The sequence below is a fragment of the Oryctolagus cuniculus genome, chromosome 1 (assembly GCF_051225735.1).
Source record: "Oryctolagus cuniculus isolate XC-2025 breed Fujian yellow rabbit chromosome 1, ASM5122573v1, whole genome shotgun sequence".
Taxonomy (NCBI): domain Eukaryota; kingdom Metazoa; phylum Chordata; class Mammalia; order Lagomorpha; family Leporidae; genus Oryctolagus; species Oryctolagus cuniculus.
The window spans coordinates 14,717,603-14,736,815 of record NC_142867.1 but is presented as its reverse complement, the minus strand read 5'-3'; the positions used below and the strand labels follow the sequence as shown (position 1 = coordinate 14,736,815).

Here is a 19,213-nt window from a genome sequence, read left to right as displayed (position 1 = left end):
ATTTAGACTGGTTTCTTTCTGGCTGCAAAGATTTCTGCATGGCAGCCAGAGCAGACTGCGGCCTGTGTTTCCTGGTGTAAGGTGACGCTTCCCCATCACAGGTTCACGCCTCCCACATCTGTAGCCCCTACGTTATTGATTTGCTTGGGCTGTGAGTTCCTTCTCACTGCTGTGCAGTGCGCAAAGCAAGTGCCCTGGGGAGGGACGTCACAGCCCTCCACAGAGGGGAGGAGTATCTGCAGCCCCTTTTCCTGCTGGGAGAGGCTTGGGAATCTGCAGGGATCGGGAGCCCGCAAGGGGAGCAGCCAGGACCCCATCAGTGTCAACCCCACACACTCACAGGAAAAGTCAGGGTGTTCAGTCTGCTGGGCCTCTGACTCGGCTCACGTACTCCTCACCACATTCCAAAGACAATGGCATGAGGAACCCATCCTCCAGCTGTGGAGCAGTGGCCCAGAGGGGTGACTCTGCTAGTGTAGGGGTCTTGCCTACACTGGGCAAAACCAGGGGGGAAATGGCCTGGCTCAGGGAGCCAAGGACCCATGCAACTCGAATCCCAAGCCCGGCACTGAGTAAAGTCCTTCCCCAACGCAGCCATCAGCACCGTGGGGACAGGACGCCCACGGCTGTTGGTGGTGAGGATGAGCCCCTCCTGAGAAGTCCCCAGCACCATTCCCAGACCCCAGCAGCCAACGCAGAGAGAAGGCGTAGCAGACAAGGTGCCCCACTGGGGCAAATCCAGTGCTGAGTCCCACCAGTGGGGGAACTCTGGGTGCTTTGAGGCCCCCAGAGGCTCATTTGCAAAACAGAACCCCATAGGTGTGTGGCCAGGGTGAGATGAGATGAGGTGTCACCCCGCAAGCACAACCTGTTTCCTCAGCACTGACAACAGCCAACAATCAGCGAGCATTTTCCAGGTGCTGAACCACCTTCCGAGCGTAAAAGCCCAAGACATGCGGTTTCACTCAGTTCTCACTGCAGCCCCCTGAAGCTGGGCGTTTGTATTGTTTCCACTCAGAAGCAAGGACAGTCTCAGAGAGGTTAAGTAACTGGCTCAAGGGTGCACAGCCAGCAAGTGGCAGAGCCAGGCTTTGAGCCCAGGTAAGCTGAGAAGCCCCTGGGGCGGGAGGAGCCATCTGTAATGAGCTGGGTCCTGGAAACCCCACCATGTAGCACTGGAGAAGCCTTATACATCGGAATCATTTAGACAAAGTGTTTAGAAGGCAGGGTCTCGGGCCCCACCTACAGGAATGCTGCCGAGTTCCTGGGTCTCTAACAACTCCCCAGGATGATGCCTGCACAGATGGCCCCCCGGGAGGACCGCGGCAGGTGTCTTGCCAAGGTCGGTGAGGGCCATGGGGCTCTAGGGGACCACTGGCATTCAGGCAGAAGAGAAAGGAGCCCGTGGTGGGACCCACCTTCACCTCTCGCCTCCAGGTTTGCCAAGTATTACAAGATGGAGAACGGCAGTGAGTACCGCACCCTGCTCAAGGCGTTCGGCATCCGCTTCGACGTGCTGGTGTACGGGAATGTGAGTCCCCAGGCCGGGCAGCTGGGTGGACCGGGGAGGTGGCCCAGACCGGTTCCTGGGCCCTGAAAAGGCTCCCCTGGGGGAGGGGCAGGGTTCTGCCACTGACCAGCTTTGAAACCCTGGGTTGATCCCATCTCCCGCCTCCACCTGTACTATGATGGGGTGGAATCTGCTCATCAACCAAGGACCCTTGTGGCTCCACAGTCCCTCTGGCTTAGCCTAGGCCTTACCCTTACCCCGCTGAGCCCTCCGCCCACTCGCTTCGGTCTTTGTGCATCCAGGCAGGCAAGTTCAACATCATCCCCACCATCATCAGCTCCGTGGCAGCCTTTACATCCGTGGGAGTGGTGAGTTCAGCCCCTACAGGGAGCCCAGGGTGGCATGGTTGGGTGGGCAGGCGTAAGGCCTGCTTCTGCCTGAACATAAAGTCCCCCTCCCCACCACCTAAGCTGAGCCCACCCAGGGCTTGAGTCTCAAGAGCTCATTTCCTCCTGAAGTTACCTGCCTATAGTCTCACCGTGAAGGTGAGAAAAGAAACTCAGGGGTTTCCACAAACCCGAGACTCCTTAACGAGGAATGCAACCCACCTGGGCAAGGTGGGGACTCCTCCCCCTCTGCCCCTCCACATCTCCACCCTCTGTCTGCACAGCTGTGGTCTGGAGCTGGGAAGGGGGCCGTAAAGACGTCCTACAAAGCCCCTGGGATCTTTTCTAAGAGCAAACCTCAGTCAGCCCTCGCTGAGGGACTCGAAGCCTATCTCTGGTCTGTTGTCTGCCAAGGGCAGTCCCGTCCAGGGAGGGCCCGGGCAGCTCAGGGGCCTCCCGAGCCCACCTCTTCCAGCCACCCTGCTCCTGTCCAGGCCAGAGAGCTCCTCTGAGCCTGCGCGCCTCCCCTCTCCAGGGAACTGTTCTCTGCGACATCATCCTGCTCAACTTCCTCAAGGGGGCCGACCAGTACAAAGCCAAGAAGTTCGAGGAAGTGAGTTGGAGGCGGGGGAGCATGAAAGGCAGAGGGGCACAGGGCATGGAGGGGCGCTGGACCTCGGGACTCTCGGGGGACTCTTGGGGGCTCTCAGGGGAGTTCACTGGGCCTCAGCATACAAACAACCTCAGACGAGAGAGGTTTGGCTAAGAGTGGACCCTGCAGAAAATCTCGGGGTCATCACCGCCAGCATCCTCACCTGAACTTCATCCCCCCTCCTTTTCTGGGGAACGCAAACCCTGCATGGCACAGCTCCAGTGTCTGATTGCCCTTGGAGGCATGGAAAGAGTCGTTGGAATTACACAGACTTGCCCTAGCTCCCCTAATGGGCCTTACTCCCGCGCCTGTCAAAGCCTGCCCGTAGCAGAGCATGACAATGCCAGTCCTTCTACCTGTAGGTGAACGAGACAACGCTGAAGGTCACTGCCTCGGCCAACACCATGGACCCCAGTGACCAGACCACGGAGGAGAAGCAGTCTACAGATTCCGGAGCCTTCTCCATTGGCCACTAGGGCCTTTGCCCAGAGCCCAGTACTCACCCATGGGCTGCAGATCTCCGACAGGGGAGCCCTTCCTGGGCAAGGTGGATGGGGGGAGGGGGGCTGTCATTTCTGTTGCCCATTCCATGAGGCCATTGCCAGGACCCAGGCCATGGGCCTCCCATTGCTCCAGCAGACAGGTACTGCTCCCCACTAAGACCACACCCTCACCCCCGCTCCCCGCCTGCCTCTACCTGACCCAGAGCAGCAGCACCTGAGTCATCCCCTTTCCAACAAGTAGAGATCATAATAGTAGGGACAAGTGGCCACAAGGGCTACGTGCTACCGGGCACTTTCACATGCACTATCTCATTTAATCCTTAGAATAATCCCACAAGCTACATACTCGTTTCCCTGTTTTGAAGGCTCAGAGAGACTGAGTCATTTTCCCCAGGCCACACAGCCAGAGAGCAGGATTCTGAACCCCAGGTCTGACTCCATCGCCCACACCCACGAGAGAATGAGCCCCCACCCTGGGAGAGGCGTGTGTCCCTGTGGCTCAGCTGCCCCCTGACCAGGTCCATAGAGTAAGTCCCCATTTTCCTAGGAACTCAGGTCACAGGTTAGGGGGCCTGTGGGGTTCTCATCTATGACTTGGGGAGGCGTGTTCCAAACCCAGAAGGAAACAAGAGGTGAAACTGAGTGAGTTTTTCCCTACCTCACCCCACAGCTCTGAACCCAAACCAGGGAAGGGGCCATTCCTGTCCTCCTTCTGGGACCACACACAGACCTGGACCCCCTCGCTCCAGGAGCCAGCTCAGGACACCTCCGGGGTGGAAGGGGTTCCCCTGACTTAGGGTCCCATCTTGGCTGGCTATCCTCACCTAAAACAGTGGTGAAAAGGCACCAGGAGGCCCAGTGCCCTGCAAGCTGGTCAGCCAGGCCTGGTCCTCTCTGGGCACTAAGAAACTGGCCAGGCTGGAGCCCAAAGGGGCTTCCGAAACCATCCTGTCCAGTGCTCCTGCTGCTGATGAACAGACTGTAGCCAGACAGGGCAAATGACTTGGCCACCGCCAGGGTGGGTGAAATTGCACCAGGGCAGAGCTCAGGACACACCCAGGTTCTGTGAAACCTTAAGCATATTCAGTGTGTGTGTATGAGGCGGGGATGGGGGGGGATAGCTTTCCAAAAGCAGTACAAAGCGAGGTGTTAGAAGGACACCCGCAAGTGAGTGCCCTGAGTGTTTCATTAGCCTCACAGTGAACCGGCCTCTTGAAGATCTGGCGTGTGGGCCCCACCTCGAGGTCTTAGCAGGAATGAGCTTGCCCGTAGATGGAGGGCTGGCCCCTCGGTGGGAGATGCTGGGGGCTCAGATACGGGCCCCACCCCAATGACCCCCCATCCTGGGGGAGATGGGGTAAGACCCCCAGTCGAGGCCCCCTGCCCCTTCCTTCACCCACAGCCCCATCCTCAGGACAGTGGGATAGTGCCCCCCTCCGACCAGGGCCAGCCCCAGGAACTGAGCGGTGCTTGGAGGTCTGATCAGACTTCATTTCTCCAGCAGACAGAGGTATCAGTGAAGGCAGCGCCACGTTCTCCACCCGGAGTTCCAGCTCTCGAGGCTGGACTGAGGCCGGCTCCCAGGGATGCTCTCTGAGGGGGATACGGAGATGGCAGTGTCCTGGGAGGGACCCCAGGGCCTCCCCAGCCCCTAGACTGGGGTGGTCCTCCTGCCAGGCCGTCCTGAGCCTGCCAGCGCGTGTGTGTGAGCCTGGTGCCATCCTCCGCATGTCTGAACCCAGTTACTCTCCTGCGTACCAGACGCAAGGTTACTCTCAGTAGTAATAACAGCAGCTCTCGTGTCTCTGTCGTGTCGTGGTTAACTTACTCCGGGCACCAACACAATCGCAGGGACCCTCACACCCACCGTGGGGAGAGGTTGGGTGATTGGTTATCAAGCCGGCTTGAAGGAAAATGAAATGCACAGGGCCAGGGACATTGGAACTGGCACCCATGGTCATTCCTTGCCCTACTCAGCATAAAAGCTAACATGCCTCAGTTGCTCATCATTGACAAACAGTGGGTAAAATGCGAGACAGATGAAGAAGCAGGGGCTTACTCCAATTTTAAAAAGCTGAAATGGGAGAACCGGGGCTCGGATCACCTGGAACTTTGTGACTCCAGAGTCTGGGATCTTGGCTTCTGTGCTGTACGTGTCTGGGAAAAGCCAGAAAAGTTGTTGGCACCCTCTCTTCTCTATGTGGTAGTCAGGCTGAACCAGGCTTTGCTGCAATAACATTCCCTTGTTTGGATTTGGCGGCCAGGTGCAGAGCACACCTTGGCTGCTAGGAATCCCGGGAAATGTAGTCTTTGTGGGTCTCCAGGGAGAGAAGATGGCAAACACAGCGCTGTCTCTGCTTCATTATCTCTCTTTTTAAAAATAACTTCTCTTCTCCCCCGCCCAGCCCACCTCCGCCAAACCCACTGACAATTCCACACATCCTTCCCCTCTGTGTTCCTTCTCACAAGACCTTGTTCTCAGCAAGGTGCCAATCAGCCTCCCAGGGCTTTTAATAGATAACGTTCTGGGTAATTTCTTCTCTCTGGAGTACGTGCTTTTTAATCAAGGCTTAGTCAAGATGGGAAGGCCTTAAAAAGCCAGAGGAGTGAATATATAAGGGTTGAAGTTAAGGCCCAGTAACTGATAGTGCTGGAGATTTGAGAGAGTCAACTACTCCGTTCTGCCCCACGAAGTCTTTAGTCTGGAGGGGTCTTAGCCCCCTTCCCTTCTCCTCCCTACATGCACCCCTGGTTTTGGCTGATATTGGGCAACTGGGCTGGGCTAGAGTTAAGCAGAGGTTTATAAAAAGGGGCATAGCATTCAGCTGAAATCCCACTCCCGAATGACCCACGCAGTTTCCCCTACTGCCTCTCCTTCCCAGCCCCTGCAGCCAGAGCCCACTGTTCTTTTTAAAAAGCACAGCATCAGGAATTGTCATATCACAGGTGCGGCACAGGGACCTGGGTGGGGCCCTACTCCCAGGGGAGCCTCCTGGGGGAGCCACAGGCACCTCTGCTGAGGACAGGCCCATTGTCTGGAGACAGTTCCTGGGGCCCAGCACTGGTAAAGTTTGTGGCAATGCCAGGGCCCATTCTCCTGTTGCCAGAGGCTTGTCCAAGGGACCCATCCCTCCTGCCTCTCCACAGCTGCTTTCCCCAGGGCTCTCTGATCTTATCCTCCCTCAACTCCAGCACTTTGGGGAACAGCACATCTGGGGAAACTCTTCTTTCTGTTCCTAAACCCACATCCACCAGCCGTCTGTCTAAATAGACACGTATACACACACACACACACACACACACAATCTCCACATGCGCACAGAAACGCACCATGTGAGGAAACACCCTGACACATGCACACCCACACATCAGCTGGTCAAAGAGAAAGAGCTTACACATATGTGCCTGCACATGATCCAAGCATGCAAGGTTGTAAAACTACACAAGCACACAGACACACCCAGAAAAATACAGAGAGCTCTAAATGTAACCCAGATAACAGACCACTGCACAGGGCCTCATACAGAACTTTTACCCACATGGATGCCCATGTATACAGGTGAGTACATGCAAAGACTGACTTGTGTGCATATGCACACACAAATTCTTGCACACTCTCCCTGGGTCCCTTGCAGAAATACATCCCGAGGAAGTCTCTTAACCCCCAATCTCAGGGTTGGGTGCCCTGCTTCATCCACCAAATCCTTCCTGCAACCCAACATCCCACACAGAACACAGCAAAGAATTCCAACCCCTCTCAGCCAGGAAGTGGGAGCCATGCTGACACCCCAACCCCTGCTCGCCTTTGGCCCTCAATCCTCCTGGAGGGAGGCAGCTCCCCCCAAACTGTGCCCCCCCACACACACAGGCAGGAGGAGAGCGAGGGAGGGGGGCTGCGCCCCTCCTGGGAGTGGGATGGTGGACATCCCAGAAGGAGCCGAGAGCTGTGCACTCACACAGAGGTGGCTCAGAGAATGGGAAACGGAGGCCATTATCAGAAGCCCAAGAAAAGAAGTCCACTTTCTCCCCCACTTGTCCCTGGGTCCCCCCAGTGGGATCTCAACATTCCACGCCGACTCTTTCATCAGCGCCCTCGCTGCCATTTTGGAAAGCAGTTTCACCGTGCACCCCACGCTGAACCCCAAGTGCTGCTCGCGGGTGGCAGGGATGGGGCAGCCTCAGAGCCGCGCCGGGACGGGCCACGGCCGGGCGCCCGCCAGGCCGCGCTCCGCCTCCAGGTGGCGCCCGTCGGTCCCCGTCCAGCAAAAGTGGACGCTTCCAGGATTCCTCCCACCGGCTCCGCCGCAACACACACACCCGGGGAAGTCCCCCAAAATGGGCACTGAAGAAACGAGAGGCGGGAAGTGCTGTGAGCAGTCTGCGTTTATTACCGGCAGAGGGCGGGACAGGAAGCGGGCACTGGGAAGGGGGAGGCTCCGAGGTGGTCCCCGCGCCCGCTGCCTAGTAGGAGCAGATGAAGGGCCGCCTCCTGTTGCACTGAATGCGTCGCCAGCGGCCATCTGGCAGTGGAAAATGCAGTGACGTCAGCTGCGTGCCTGGGTCTGGCCTTTGTGCCCCTTCTCCCCACCCCACCTCTCAGACACCTCACACGGCCCCTTGGACAGCCACTGTCATCCGCCAGCCTTGTCGGGCCCGGGCTGTGTGTTGAGTGGTTTACATGGACTACAGAGTTTGTGTCCCACCGTGACTCCAAAAGGTGGGAGCCGTCATCATCCCCATTTCACAGATGAGAAAATCAAGGCTTTGTGTAGATAAACACTTGCCCGGGTCTCACCCGGCAAATGGGGGGAGCTGGGATGTGAATGGTGCCCTATCGTGGCACCAAGCCAGCCGAGTGGTCTTAGCCACCATACCCGGCAGCCCTGCAGCTGCCGCAGCTGGAATCCTGTCTCACAGCCACCCCAGTCCCACCTTCTCCCCGATCCACACCTTACATTCACATCTGCTGTTATTTGTCTCGCCGGGCGCTCCATTCGTCGCCCTTGCATCACAGGCGGCAAAGGACCCTCCATCCAACACCCCGTGCCCTAGAGAGCACTCCACCCCTCCCCCCAGGCAGAGTCTGGGAGAGGTATGAGTTGTGGAGAGGGGAGGGACCGCCTTGAGATTTCTTCTCGCCCTGGGACCCATCCCCCTTACCTCCGGTACACAGGGACACACAGTTGCCATGCCCATTCCCAGGCTCCCCTGGGGCCCAGAAGGTAAAATTCCAGCAGCTCCCATCTGTCCAGTAGAATTTCTTGAAGAGGAGAAACTAGGGGTCAAATCAGAGGACCAAATGTCCAGGAAGACAGGCAGATCCAGGGGCCCCAGAGAACACCCACTGCTGGCTACTGTCACTGCCAGGGCCCTGGAGACCCGTCCCTGCAGAATTGCAGGCAACGGGAGAGCAGCCTTCTCTCCGGGCTGTCACACAAGTAGGCTCCTCCCGTATGTGTACTGTGCACACACACTGCTCCTCGGGAGCTTACTAACAGGCAGATTCCAGAGGTCTGCAAGGGGCTCAACGGCCCGTGGTTCTGACAAGCTACCGAGTGATACTGGCACACCTTGAGCACCCACCGTAACAGCACATCGGGGTGGGCGTTTGGCACAGGAGTTAAGACACTACTTGGGATGCCAAGATTTCATACCAAAGTGTCTGGGTCCAATATATGCACTTGTTAATTCACAATCCCAGAGCGCCCTTGAGAGAAAGTCCTCATTTAAAAAGAATTGGAAGGCCGGCGCCGCGGCTCACTAGGCTAATCCTCCGCCTAGCGGCGCTGGCACACCGGGTTCTAGTCCTGGTCGGGGCGCCGGATTCTGTCCTGGTTGCCCCTCTTCCAGGCCAGCTCTCTGCTGTGGCCAGGGAGTGCAGTGGAGGATGGCCCAGGTGCTTGGGCCCTGCACCCCATGGGAGACCAGGAAAAAGCACCTGGCTCCTGGCTCTTGCCATCGGATCAGCGCGGTGCGCCAGCCGCAGCGCGCCGGCCGCCGTGGCCATTGGAGGGTGAACCAACGGCAAAGGAAGACCTTTCTCTCTGTCTCTCTCTCTCACTGTCCACTCTGCCTGTCAAAAAAAAAAAAAAGAATTGGAGAAATTGGGGCTGCAGGGAAGCCCTCCCACTAGGAAGTGACTGAGCTGAGCCTGGTGCCTGACTTCTGACTCCAGCGATGTCCTGATCCATGTTTCAAGATATCTTGTTCCTGGGGGAAAGCTGAGGGGTAGGAAGGGGCCCTGATTTTAGCAACTGCTCATTGCCTAGGTGTACATTTTTCCATCATGCTGGTTCCCAACCTATAAGAATGTAGTCACTGAGAAGTGTGGAATCAGTTCTCCCAGGCCAGTACAAGCCAGCTCCAGCATGTCACTCCAAGAACTCCTCGGCAGCTGGATTGAGGTGTGGCCTTATCAGGTGCTGCCTTAGGACAATCAATCAGAAAGAATCCTTCAGGGCTGGAGCTGTGGTGCAGTGGGTTAAGCCACCGGACACAGCACTAACATCCAACATGCACACCACTTACAGTCCCCACTGTTCCACTTCCAATCCAACTCCTTATGGATGCACCTGGGAAAGCAGCAGATGACCCAAGTTCTAGGGCCCCTGCCACCCATGTGGGAGACCTGGATAGAGTTCCACCCTCCTGCATTCACCTGGGGTCAGCCCCAGCCATTGTGGCCATCTGGGGCATGAACCATCAGTGGATGAAAGATATTCTCTCTCTCTCTCTGTGTGTGTGTGTGTGTAACTGTTTCTTCCAAATCAATCAATCAATCTGTGAGAAAAGAAAAAACTCTTTGGACCTGGCAATTGGTTTCTGACTTACCCAGCATTTGCGGATGCCTCCAATCCAGACCTGGCCCCGGTTGACTGCACTGGCCAGAGAGAGAATACGCTTATTGGAGCTGTAGCTGTGAATGGAGACCAGGTTGCCCTTATAGCATTTCTTGCAGATTTTCTGCAGAGAGACAAGATAGGGTAGAGAATTCACTCTCCTTTCCCTCAAGTTCCTGTATTTCCACCAGGAAAGCCCCACATCCCTTTGCAGGTAGGCAAGGAGGGATGTACTTGCCTTGTTCAATCCTATCTTTTGCCTCTTAATCAGTTATCAGAACATTTTTGCAGAAAATGGTAATATTCTTAATAATTATAGCCACCATTTATTGAGCATTTACTCCCAATACTCTCCACATATTATCACATTTAACCTCACCACAGCTTTAAAGCTGTAGCAGTCTACAGTTGGCCTACTGTATCCTTCAATTGCTTATCCATGAATTCGACCAATGGTGCATCAGAATTATTCAAAAAAATTCATGTGTCATTTTTCTTGTCACTATTCCCTAGACAAAAAGCTACAACTATGTGCATAGCATCAGGTGTTATGGGTAGCCTGGACATGATTTAAAGTATATGGAAGTATATGCATGGATTACAGGCAGCCACTATACCATTTTATTTACAGGAATTGAGCATCCATGGATTTTGGTATCCATGAGAAGTCCTGGAGCCAGTCCTCCACTTATGCTGAGCAACAACTGTATTTCTTCATGTTATAAACAAAGAAACTGAAGCACTAGGAGTTGAAACAGCCTCCTAGGTAGCACAGCCAAAGGAAGGCAGAGGCAGGATTTAACACAGATGTATCCAATAGCAAAGGCTTGTATCTAAGTCAGTGGTTTTCAAAGAGCCATCCTCCAAAATTTCATACCATCGACGTGTCAATACCAGCTGGGAATTCGCTATAAAGAAAACCTGCAGGTGTTCTGATGTAAGACTTCCAGACAATCCTGAGACTAGGCTTTGAGAACCACTAATGTAAAGGAATAAGGCATGAAGGTTGCAGCCACTCTCTGCCCCTCCCCCAGGTACCCCACAGAAGCTTCCCACCACTCACCTCAGCTTTTTGAAAATTCTTTGGGCTCTTCACCAACCGGAAGTGGCAGGTCTTACACCCAGGGCCTCCCTGCATTTCAACTGTGTCCTCTTCCCTGGGGCACTGCAAGTCCTCATCTGAGACAGCTGTGTCTGACTCCACGGCATCTTGGTCATCCTCTCCCGTTGACTGAATCCCTTCCTCGGTCAGGGCCAACTCTTCCTCCTGCTCCCCTGAGCCATCCAGATCCTGGTCCCAGTCTGCTTCCATCTCTAGGCTTTCCAAACGTGGGGCGTCATTCTCTGGGGAGAGGCGGTAACAGGGCACTTGCTAACAGGGTAATAGGGCATTCCCTATTCCAGGACCGCGGACAGCTCCAACAGTCCCTCTCCAGCTTTGCTAGTAGAGATGCCATGTGGAGCCAAGACAGAGCAAGCAGAGATCACACACTGAAATTCATGAACACTTGACTTCTGGCTGACATCACAGCTGTGTACAGTGGGAAAAGAGCAAGCACATATAAGGAGCATAGAACAGTCTCCAGCCTTCCTCCTGACAGATGAGTGTCCTTTCCTTAGCAGGATCCCCAACATTCCCAGCTCCGAGTCCAGGAGAAATCTTACCAGGAGGAGCTGGATCAACTGAAGGTAAATCGAAGGGCATAGAAAAGGGAAAGGTAGATGAGAAGGAAGGAGAGGACTTACCCAGATGAAGAGCAGAAGCTGTCACCAGCAGGAGAAAGGGCATGAGCAAGGAGGCTTTCATCTCTGCTTAGTCCTTTGTGGGCGACACGGCCTCGCCTTCTTTCTTGGGTCTGTCCTTGTGGGTCCAGCACAACCTGTGGCAGGTGGTGTAAATGAGACATTTGTCTAAATGATTGATTGAAAGGCCAACGAGATGGCTTCTCCCTCCTACCCTGGGCTGGGGTGACTAGGAAAGGAATGGGGAAGACAGGTGATCCGGGAACAAAATCCTTTGTTCCTGAGACGTCCTATCACTGCTCCCTGGGAGCACACTCAGCCCAGACACCGCCCCTGCAGGAACAGGGCTGCGCAAAGTCGGAGCTGGTTTCACTCGTGCTTCAGAAGGAGGAGGGGAAGGACAGTGGCCACATAAGGTCCTGCTTACCCCCAGATACTGGGCTCACCTCCCTGGGCAGCCAAGATAGCACTCACCGTCTGAGAATCTGAGGCCTCTGCTCTCAGTGCTTTTGGCTGCTGTGCCCCCAGGAGAAGCTCTTATATTAGGCATTTGGGGATGTGGGGAGGGGCCAGGATGGTTGCTTCAGGCTGGGGTGGGCAGCAATGGAACTGATAAGGTTTGCTCAGTCATGCCTTTTTGTCTGTGCTGGGCCTGCAGGGTCTGTGCCTCACATGTTAGCTCATACACTCTGGCTTGCTTGAAACAGCCCTAGATGTCATGCCAGTTATCCAGGCATAACTATTATCTATGCCTGCCAAAGTGGCCCTATAGCATTCAACAATACCCTTCAATGCAGGAGCGCCTCCTGCTGGTCTGTGCCATAGGAGAAGAACATTTGGGGATCACCAGTGATGTGCCAATTTGTCCAACCTCAGAGTGTGTCTTCAGGGCTGGCAAAGAGCTGGGATAAAAAACCTTATGCAGGGGCCGGCACCATGGCTCACTTGGTTAATCCTCCACCTGCGGCGTCAGCATCCCATATGGGTGCCGGGTTCTAGTTCTGATTGCTCCTCTTCCAGTCCAGCTTTCTTCTGTGTCCCGGGAAGGCAGTGGAGGATGGCCCAAATGCTTGGGCCCCTGCACCCGCATGGGAGACCAGGAGGAGGCACCTGGCTCCTGGCTTCAGATTGGCGCAGCGCGCCAGCCATAGCTGCCATTTGGGGGTGAACCAATGGAAGGAAGACCTTTCTCTCTCTCTATCTGCCTATCTAATAAAAAAAAACTTATGCAGACACTCTGACAATCACCCTCACACTCTACCCTCACCTCCCATCTCTGGCCAGTCCTCTATCTCCCCCAGGGTCAGGCAAATGAGGCATTTCTCTCAAGTACAAATCTTAAAGAGGCACCAAAAAGACCCAGGATTGAAATAATCTTGGGAAATAATACTTTAGTGGGATCTTTTTAAAAAATATTTATTTATTTATTTGAAAGGCAGAAGTACAGAGATCTTCCATCTGCTGGTTCATTCTTCAAATGGTCACAATGGCCGGATTTGGGCCAGGCTGAAGCCAGGAGCTTCTTCTGGATCTTCCACATGGATGGCAGGGACCCAAGGACTTGAGCCACCCTCTGCTGCTTTCCCAGGCACATTAGCAGGGAGCTGTATTGGAAATGCAGCATCCAGGACATGAACCAGCACCCATATGGGATGTCAGCTCTGCAGGCAACGGCTTAATCTGCTATGCCACATGAGATCTTTCTTAAAAATAAGAATTAAGGCAAAATATCCATGACGAACAAAATATCAAAATTTTAACTGACTGAGTTCCAGCCAAATTCATTGCCATTCGAAGAGAGGCCAGCAAAGGTTGAGCTCTGACTCTGGATCTCTCCACCAGGACCACTTGGGTAGGGAGGGGGCGACTTAATTCTAGGTTGTCCTAATGGACAATGCATCTTTGCTGCCCACATTCCAGTCCAACTCTCCAGAGCAGCAGGGAAATGGCCCAGAGAGCCTGGGTTCCTCTCCCCTCCTCTGCTAGCCCAAGGGACCCACAAATAGATAAGTAACTAGGAGGTCACTTCTGGACCTGATTGCAGAGCAGTGGCCGTTACTAATCAGCCATTATCTGCCTGGCCCAAGGGACCAAACCCTCAGCTTATCTACCTGACTGTGGGAGGATTGGTTAATGCCAGGATCCAAAGCCCCAGTCTCTGGACTTCCAGCTTGAGACCTCCCTCATGAGGGAGGTGGTAGGGACAGACCTCCTTCCCCATTGTTCTCTCTGGAGCCCACGCCCCAGGTTCACCATTTCATTTAAGGTTTGGGATGAGCAATGGACTTGGCTGCTGACTTGAGCCAGCACCACTATCAGCTTTCATAACACACTGTTGCATTCTACAGATGAGGAAATAGCATCTCGGAGAGTTTGCAGGAGTTACCCAAGGTCACACACAAGCCCGAGACCACCAGCCTGGACTTGCAGCTCCTTATCCATCCCACAGCTGCCTTCCCCCAACCCCTTCTTGTGGACCTACCTCCTCACCAGCTCCCACTTGTTTTGGTTGTATTTTCATTATTTTTATTTATTTGCTTATTTTTGCACACAAACCCTAGACCCAAACATTCCAGTGACCTCAGGGATCTCACCAATGACTGTGATAATTTCTGATTTTAAAAAGGAAATAACATCTTTAAAGGGCCACCATGGACCAGATACTCTGTGCTTTGCTAAGGTTTTCACATCCATCATCCTACTGACTTAATTCTTAAAAATTGTTCTACAAATCAGATATTGCCATCTCTAATAGACATATTCACTTCAAAAGCTCAGAGAGACTGAGTGATCCTCCAAGTTCACACAGACAGTGGCAGGTGACACACCGGATGCTCATCTGTGACTCCCAAGACTTTCCTTTTCCTTGGCGTACTCAGATGCAATAGTCCCAGATAATCTAAGCTAAGGTGCCAGTGTTTTCCATGGAACTCCAAGTTTCTGGCTTACTGTTTGTATTTACATTCACTAGGGGTCTCAGCTCTGCCTCTTGAACCAAGATCCAGCCCAGCCCCACATTTTGCAGAGGGTGGGTCTTGCCATCTTGAAATCTGGGAGGTTCAGAGACACTGGTAGGGGGGCAGAGAACCCATATGGGGAAGGGAAGGTAGCCAATGAGATGTGTCTTATAAGACCATGAGTATCCAAACGGTAGAGTTAGAAACATACCAGGGGATTCCAATTCAATCCCATCAAGGTGGCATGTACCAATGCCATCTTACTAGTCCAAGTGATCAGTTTCTGTTCACAATTGATCAGAATGATAGGACTAAGAGTCAAAGGGATCACATAAACAAGACTAGTGTCTGCAAATACTAACCGATAGAATAAAAAAGGGAGAGAACGATCCAACATGGGAAGTGGGATACACAGCAGACCCATAGATTGGCAGATGTCCTAAATAGCACTCTGGCCTCATAATCAGCCCTTAAGGCATGCGGATCCGGCTGAAAAGCCCATGAGAGTATTTCAGGCATGGAAAGCCAAGACACTCTGGGAAAAAAAAAATGACCTAAATGAAAGATCTCCGTGAGATCCCAGTGGAAAGAATAGGTCATCAAAGAAGGAGGTACCTTTCTCTGAAGGGAGGAGAGAACTTCCACTTTGACTACAACCTTGTCTAAATATGATCAGAGCTGGTGAACTCAAAAGGCTTCCATAGCCTTGGCAACTCATGACAAGAGTGTCAATTTGTTAAGTCAACAACAGGAGTCACTGTGCACTTACTCCTCATGTAGGATCTCTATCCTTAATGTGCTGTACATTGTGATTTAATGCTATAACTAGTACTCAAACAGTATTTTTCACTTTGTGTTTATATATGAGTGTAAACTGTTGAAATCTTTACTTAATATATGCTAAACTGATTTTCTGTATATAAAGAGAATTGAAAATGAATCTTGATGTGAATGGAAGGGGAGAGGGAGCGGGAAAGGGGAGGGTTGCGGGTGGGGGGGAAGTTATGGGGAGGGGGGAGCCATTGTAATCCATAAGCTGTACTTTGGAAATTTATATTCGTTAAATAAAAGTTAAAAAAAAATGAGACCATGAGTATCTGGAATTTAATCCCACTGGGAAGCCCTGGGAAACAGCACCCAGTATATGCCTTCAATTTATTCCACTTGAGGGCCAAGGGACTGGAGTACTCATACATGCACTTCTGAGAGTGGCCTTGGATGTTCCCAAAGATAGGTTGGTCTCCTTAAATGTCAAACCAACCACCGTTCTGGAGTTTGGGGACAAAGGGAATGGAATGTGGCCACTGGGAGTCCACTTGAAATACTGAAAGGTCCAGAAGATGTGTTTGCGGTCCTGGCAACACCTGCTCTACACAGGTGCCCAGCGATTGGGTGTCCCATGGAGAGAACCACAAGAACACATTCCTCTCTGTCCACAGAAGGCTCCAGACTGCCCCTCTTCCTCCATGATCTCTGACCACTTCTGTGAAAGTGGAGAATGGGGAGGCGTTATCAGGAACTTCAAAGGTGGAGGGCAAAAGAGAGTAGATCAATAATCAGCAGAGAAAAGAAGTCTGTTTCAGTGAAGCGATTTTATTGCAGGGAGATGGGGGGAGGGGCATCAGGCAGGGGAAGGAAGGCAGGTGCCCAGAAGTGGATGGCTTTGAACTCCTGGCTGGGGTCTGTTCAGTAGGAACAGACGAAGGGGAGCCTAGTTGCACAGTGAGATCGATGCCAATGGCCTCCTGTGAAGGCAGAACAGAAGGGGATCTTCAGCTTCTTGTCCATCCCCCACCTGACCCACAGCACCACCACCAGCAGCCCCACACCTCAGTGGAGGTGAAGGCTAAAGACCCAAAAAGCCTCTTCCTAGCCCCTCCTCTGAAGAGCACCTCATAGGCCTTCCCATAGTTCACCCCAGACCCACCTCACCTCGGGTACCCAGGCTTATGCAGGTGCCACTACAGCCCCAGGGCTCCCTATGACCCCAGTATGCAAAGTTCCAGGAGCTGCCATCAATCCAGTGAAAGTGTTGGCAGTTGCTCTAGGGAGGATGGGGAGAGGAGACACAAGTTGGAGACAAGGCAGACAGGCAGAGCAGGTGCTGTCCCTGACCACTGCTCCTGTTGCCCACCAGCCTGTGGCTTTGGTCTTTGGATCATTATGGAAACTTCTTGACCCCCTAAACTCCGGGTGCATGATGATTATCAGCACCACGTTCTTTGCATCCCAGTGACACAATTGTCCCTCTGGTGCTACCAAGAGGTAGGGCAGGTGCTGCCAACCTCACCCTAGAGATAAGCAAACAGGTTGATAGTCTTGCCCTAATCATACAGTGAGTCAAAGACTGAGAGAAAATTGGACCTAAACTTCCTGTCCGATGCCTGGGCCGCCCCCTGCCTCTCTCCTGGGTGTCTCTCAATTGCAATTCTTCAGGGGACTGTAGAGAAGCACAGATATGCAGCCAGTAACACACTGACTAGGGTCAGGAGATGCTCTCCCATTAGAGCTGGAACCCCTCTTACCGGGCCCGTGACTGTGGCCCCGATCCAGACTTGAATATTGCTGAGTATATGAACGGCACTTCGAATTAGGTAATTGAAGTTGAAGCTGTGGATGGAGACCAGGTTGCCCCGGTAGCACTTCTGGCACACAGCCTGCAGGGCAGGATAGAAGAGGAAGATTGGCACATGCCTCCCTCAGAGACTCACATCTTGAGTCCCTGAGTCTTGAAAATCCACGCCCTCCTTCCTCCACTACAGCCCTCTAAAGGCTGCAGGCCTTTGTTCCACGTAGCCCTCCACTCTCACCCCAGCACCTCTGCGAGCCTCAGCCCCCTGACACCCCCCTCTGAGGGTCTTCTGCCCTGGGCCACTCACCTCAGCTGCATTGAAGGTCTGGGCATGCCTCACCAGGATGTAGCGCTTGCAAGTCTTGCATCCAGGGCTGATCGCCAGTTTTACTGTGTCATCTTCCTTAGGACATTGTAAGGCCGTGTCCACCACATCCAAGTCTGAGCCTGACTCAGCAGCTCCCTCTTCGTCAAGGGCACCTTCGCATCGGAAGCACCCCTCTTCCTGCACCTCCTCCTGCAGCTGCGTCAGCGCTCCAGGGGGCGTCTCCTCAGCCCCCCGTCCTGCCACCTTCCTGTCCTGAGGCAGGGTCTCATCTCCCAAGGGGCTCTCAAAGTTGGACGTTTTAGTCCCTGGCAGGGAGAAAGGGCAAGTGTCCTGGCTTTGCATCTTTCCGTTGCTCCCCAGAACCATGGACAGCTCCTTGTTTGCCCTGGGCACCAGTGTGCTCAACCTTCCTGGAAGAGGAACCTGGAACAGGTCTCCATGAGGAGAACCCAGCCTCCCCCAGGAAGTCAGAACATAGGCTTAGAGTCAGGCAGCTGTGAGCCTGGGTGTTGACTCCATCATTTTCTGGTTTGACTTCTTTGTGAAATGAGAATAGGAGACAACCTACCTTATATAGAAGATGCTCAGTGAAGGAAGCTATTAATATTATGAGCAATATTAGCATTATGTGGGAAGGACAAAAAACAGCAGAACCAAGAATGCAGACATAACAGATGCCCTCAGGGGGTTCCTTCGATTCCTGGTGCCTGCTCCTTCAAGTGCACAGAAAATCTTGTGTAGGGGATGATCAGAGAAGGGCATGGGGATGTGACTCTGACCCCGTCTACTGCAGAAAGGAGTGAAGAGAGAGGCTGAAGTCAAAGAAGACTTACTGAGGTGGAGAGCAGAAACTGCTCCAAACAGAAGAGCCAGAAGTAGGGGGAGTTTCATGTTGCTGCGTCCTGCAATGGAGAACACATGTTATCACTGAGATGCATGCATATGTGCGCACTCACACACACACACACACACACACACACATCACAGCCACCCCACTGGGGACACTGGGAGTGAGGAGGAGGAAAAAAGGCACGAACAGAAGTCAGGGTAGGTCACAAAAGGGGACGCGGAGCCCAGCCCCTGCCGCTGCAGGGTGTAGCAGAGCGTCCTGCAGGCCTGGAGCTGCAGAAGAGGATGCTACGTTGATTCATTGGCACTTAGTGGTCCCACAGAGTTTGTGGAGAAAGCACTCACCAGCTCAGAGGGCTTTCTTCAGGGCTTTAGAAGTTCCCGAAGCTCAGCCCCTCCAGCTCACAATGATCTCTTATATAGGGGCCTTGGAGGAAGTTCCCACGAGGAAGAAGGGGTTAGCCTCAGCCCAAGGGCAGTAGGAAGGCTGATAACACCCATTTCATCACTTTCCTGGGTTGCCCACTCTGCTGCTGCAGCCTCTCCCAGCACCCCCCTTAGGAAGCTGGGGGCCTGCTCAGGACTGAGGGGTCTGCTTACAGGCTGCACCCAGGAGTCTCCAAAAGAGCACTTCCAGAATACACATCTGTCCTGCTGCACCTGCGGGGATCGCAGGTGCCACCGACATTTTGCAAGCATATCTGTCCATGCCTACTGGGGTAAAAACGTGTGCTTGATCATTTGACCAACTTCACACTTTTTTTTTTAATTTTTTTTGACAGGCAGAGTGGATAATGAGAGAGAGAGACAGAGAGAAAGGTCTTCCTTTTGCCGTTGGTTCACCCTCCAATGGCCGCCACGGCTGGCGTGCTGC

General features: G+C 53.4%; 3 protein-coding genes across 6 annotated transcripts in view; 1 reads left to right on the top strand and 2 right to left on the bottom strand.

Annotated features, from left to right (window-relative positions):
• The window catches only part of P2RX3 (purinergic receptor P2X 3), a 33,209-nt gene extending 28,354 nt beyond the window's left edge, over nt 1-4,855 (top strand). The window contains exons 9-12 of one of the 2 annotated variants that reach the window (XM_051854032.3): nt 1,438-1,531; nt 1,813-1,878; nt 2,432-2,509; nt 2,911-4,855. In XM_051854032.3, coding sequence (XP_051709992.1) covers nt 1,438-1,531; nt 1,813-1,878; nt 2,432-2,509; nt 2,911-3,024 — 352 coding nt within the window. In that variant the 3' untranslated portion in view covers nt 3,025-4,855. The remainder of the gene's footprint in view (nt 1-1,437; nt 1,532-1,812; nt 1,879-2,431; nt 2,510-2,910) is intronic. The other variant, XM_089309051.1, reaches the window with a different exon arrangement.
• Nucleotides 4,856-7,417: 2,562 nt separating this feature from the next.
• On the bottom strand, nt 7,418-12,148 carry PRG3 (proteoglycan 3, pro eosinophil major basic protein 2). 3 transcript variants are annotated; one of them, XM_008271333.5, is made up of 6 exons: nt 12,108-12,148; nt 11,637-11,770; nt 10,954-11,234; nt 9,883-10,014; nt 8,212-8,311; nt 7,418-7,571 (listed from the first exon to the last, which is right to left on the bottom strand). In XM_008271333.5, the coding sequence occupies exons 2-6, from the start codon at nt 11,695-11,697 to the stop codon at nt 7,513-7,515; spliced, it is 633 nt and encodes a 210-aa protein (XP_008269555.1). In that variant the 5' UTR covers nt 11,698-11,770; nt 12,108-12,148; the 3' UTR covers nt 7,418-7,512. The 3 variants fall into 3 exon arrangements, with proteins under 3 accessions (XP_008269555.1, XP_089165165.1, XP_008269547.1); XM_089309039.1 differs by having other exon boundaries at nt 7,425-7,571; nt 8,212-8,326; XM_008271325.5 differs by lacking the exon at nt 12,108-12,148 and having other exon boundaries at nt 7,425-7,571; nt 8,212-8,326; nt 11,637-11,830.
• A 4,015-nt stretch (nt 12,149-16,163) lies between these two features.
• PRG2 (proteoglycan 2, pro eosinophil major basic protein) lies at nt 16,164-18,729 on the bottom strand. Its single transcript, XM_008271344.4, has 6 exons — nt 18,685-18,729; nt 18,324-18,392; nt 17,470-17,795; nt 17,116-17,247; nt 16,523-16,634; nt 16,164-16,335 (listed from the first exon to the last, which is right to left on the bottom strand). Exons 2-6 carry the CDS (start codon nt 18,379-18,381, stop codon nt 16,277-16,279), a joined length of 687 nt encoding a protein of 228 aa, XP_008269566.1. The 5' UTR covers nt 18,382-18,392; nt 18,685-18,729; the 3' UTR covers nt 16,164-16,276.
• Between the last annotated feature and the right edge of the window lie 484 nt (nt 18,730-19,213).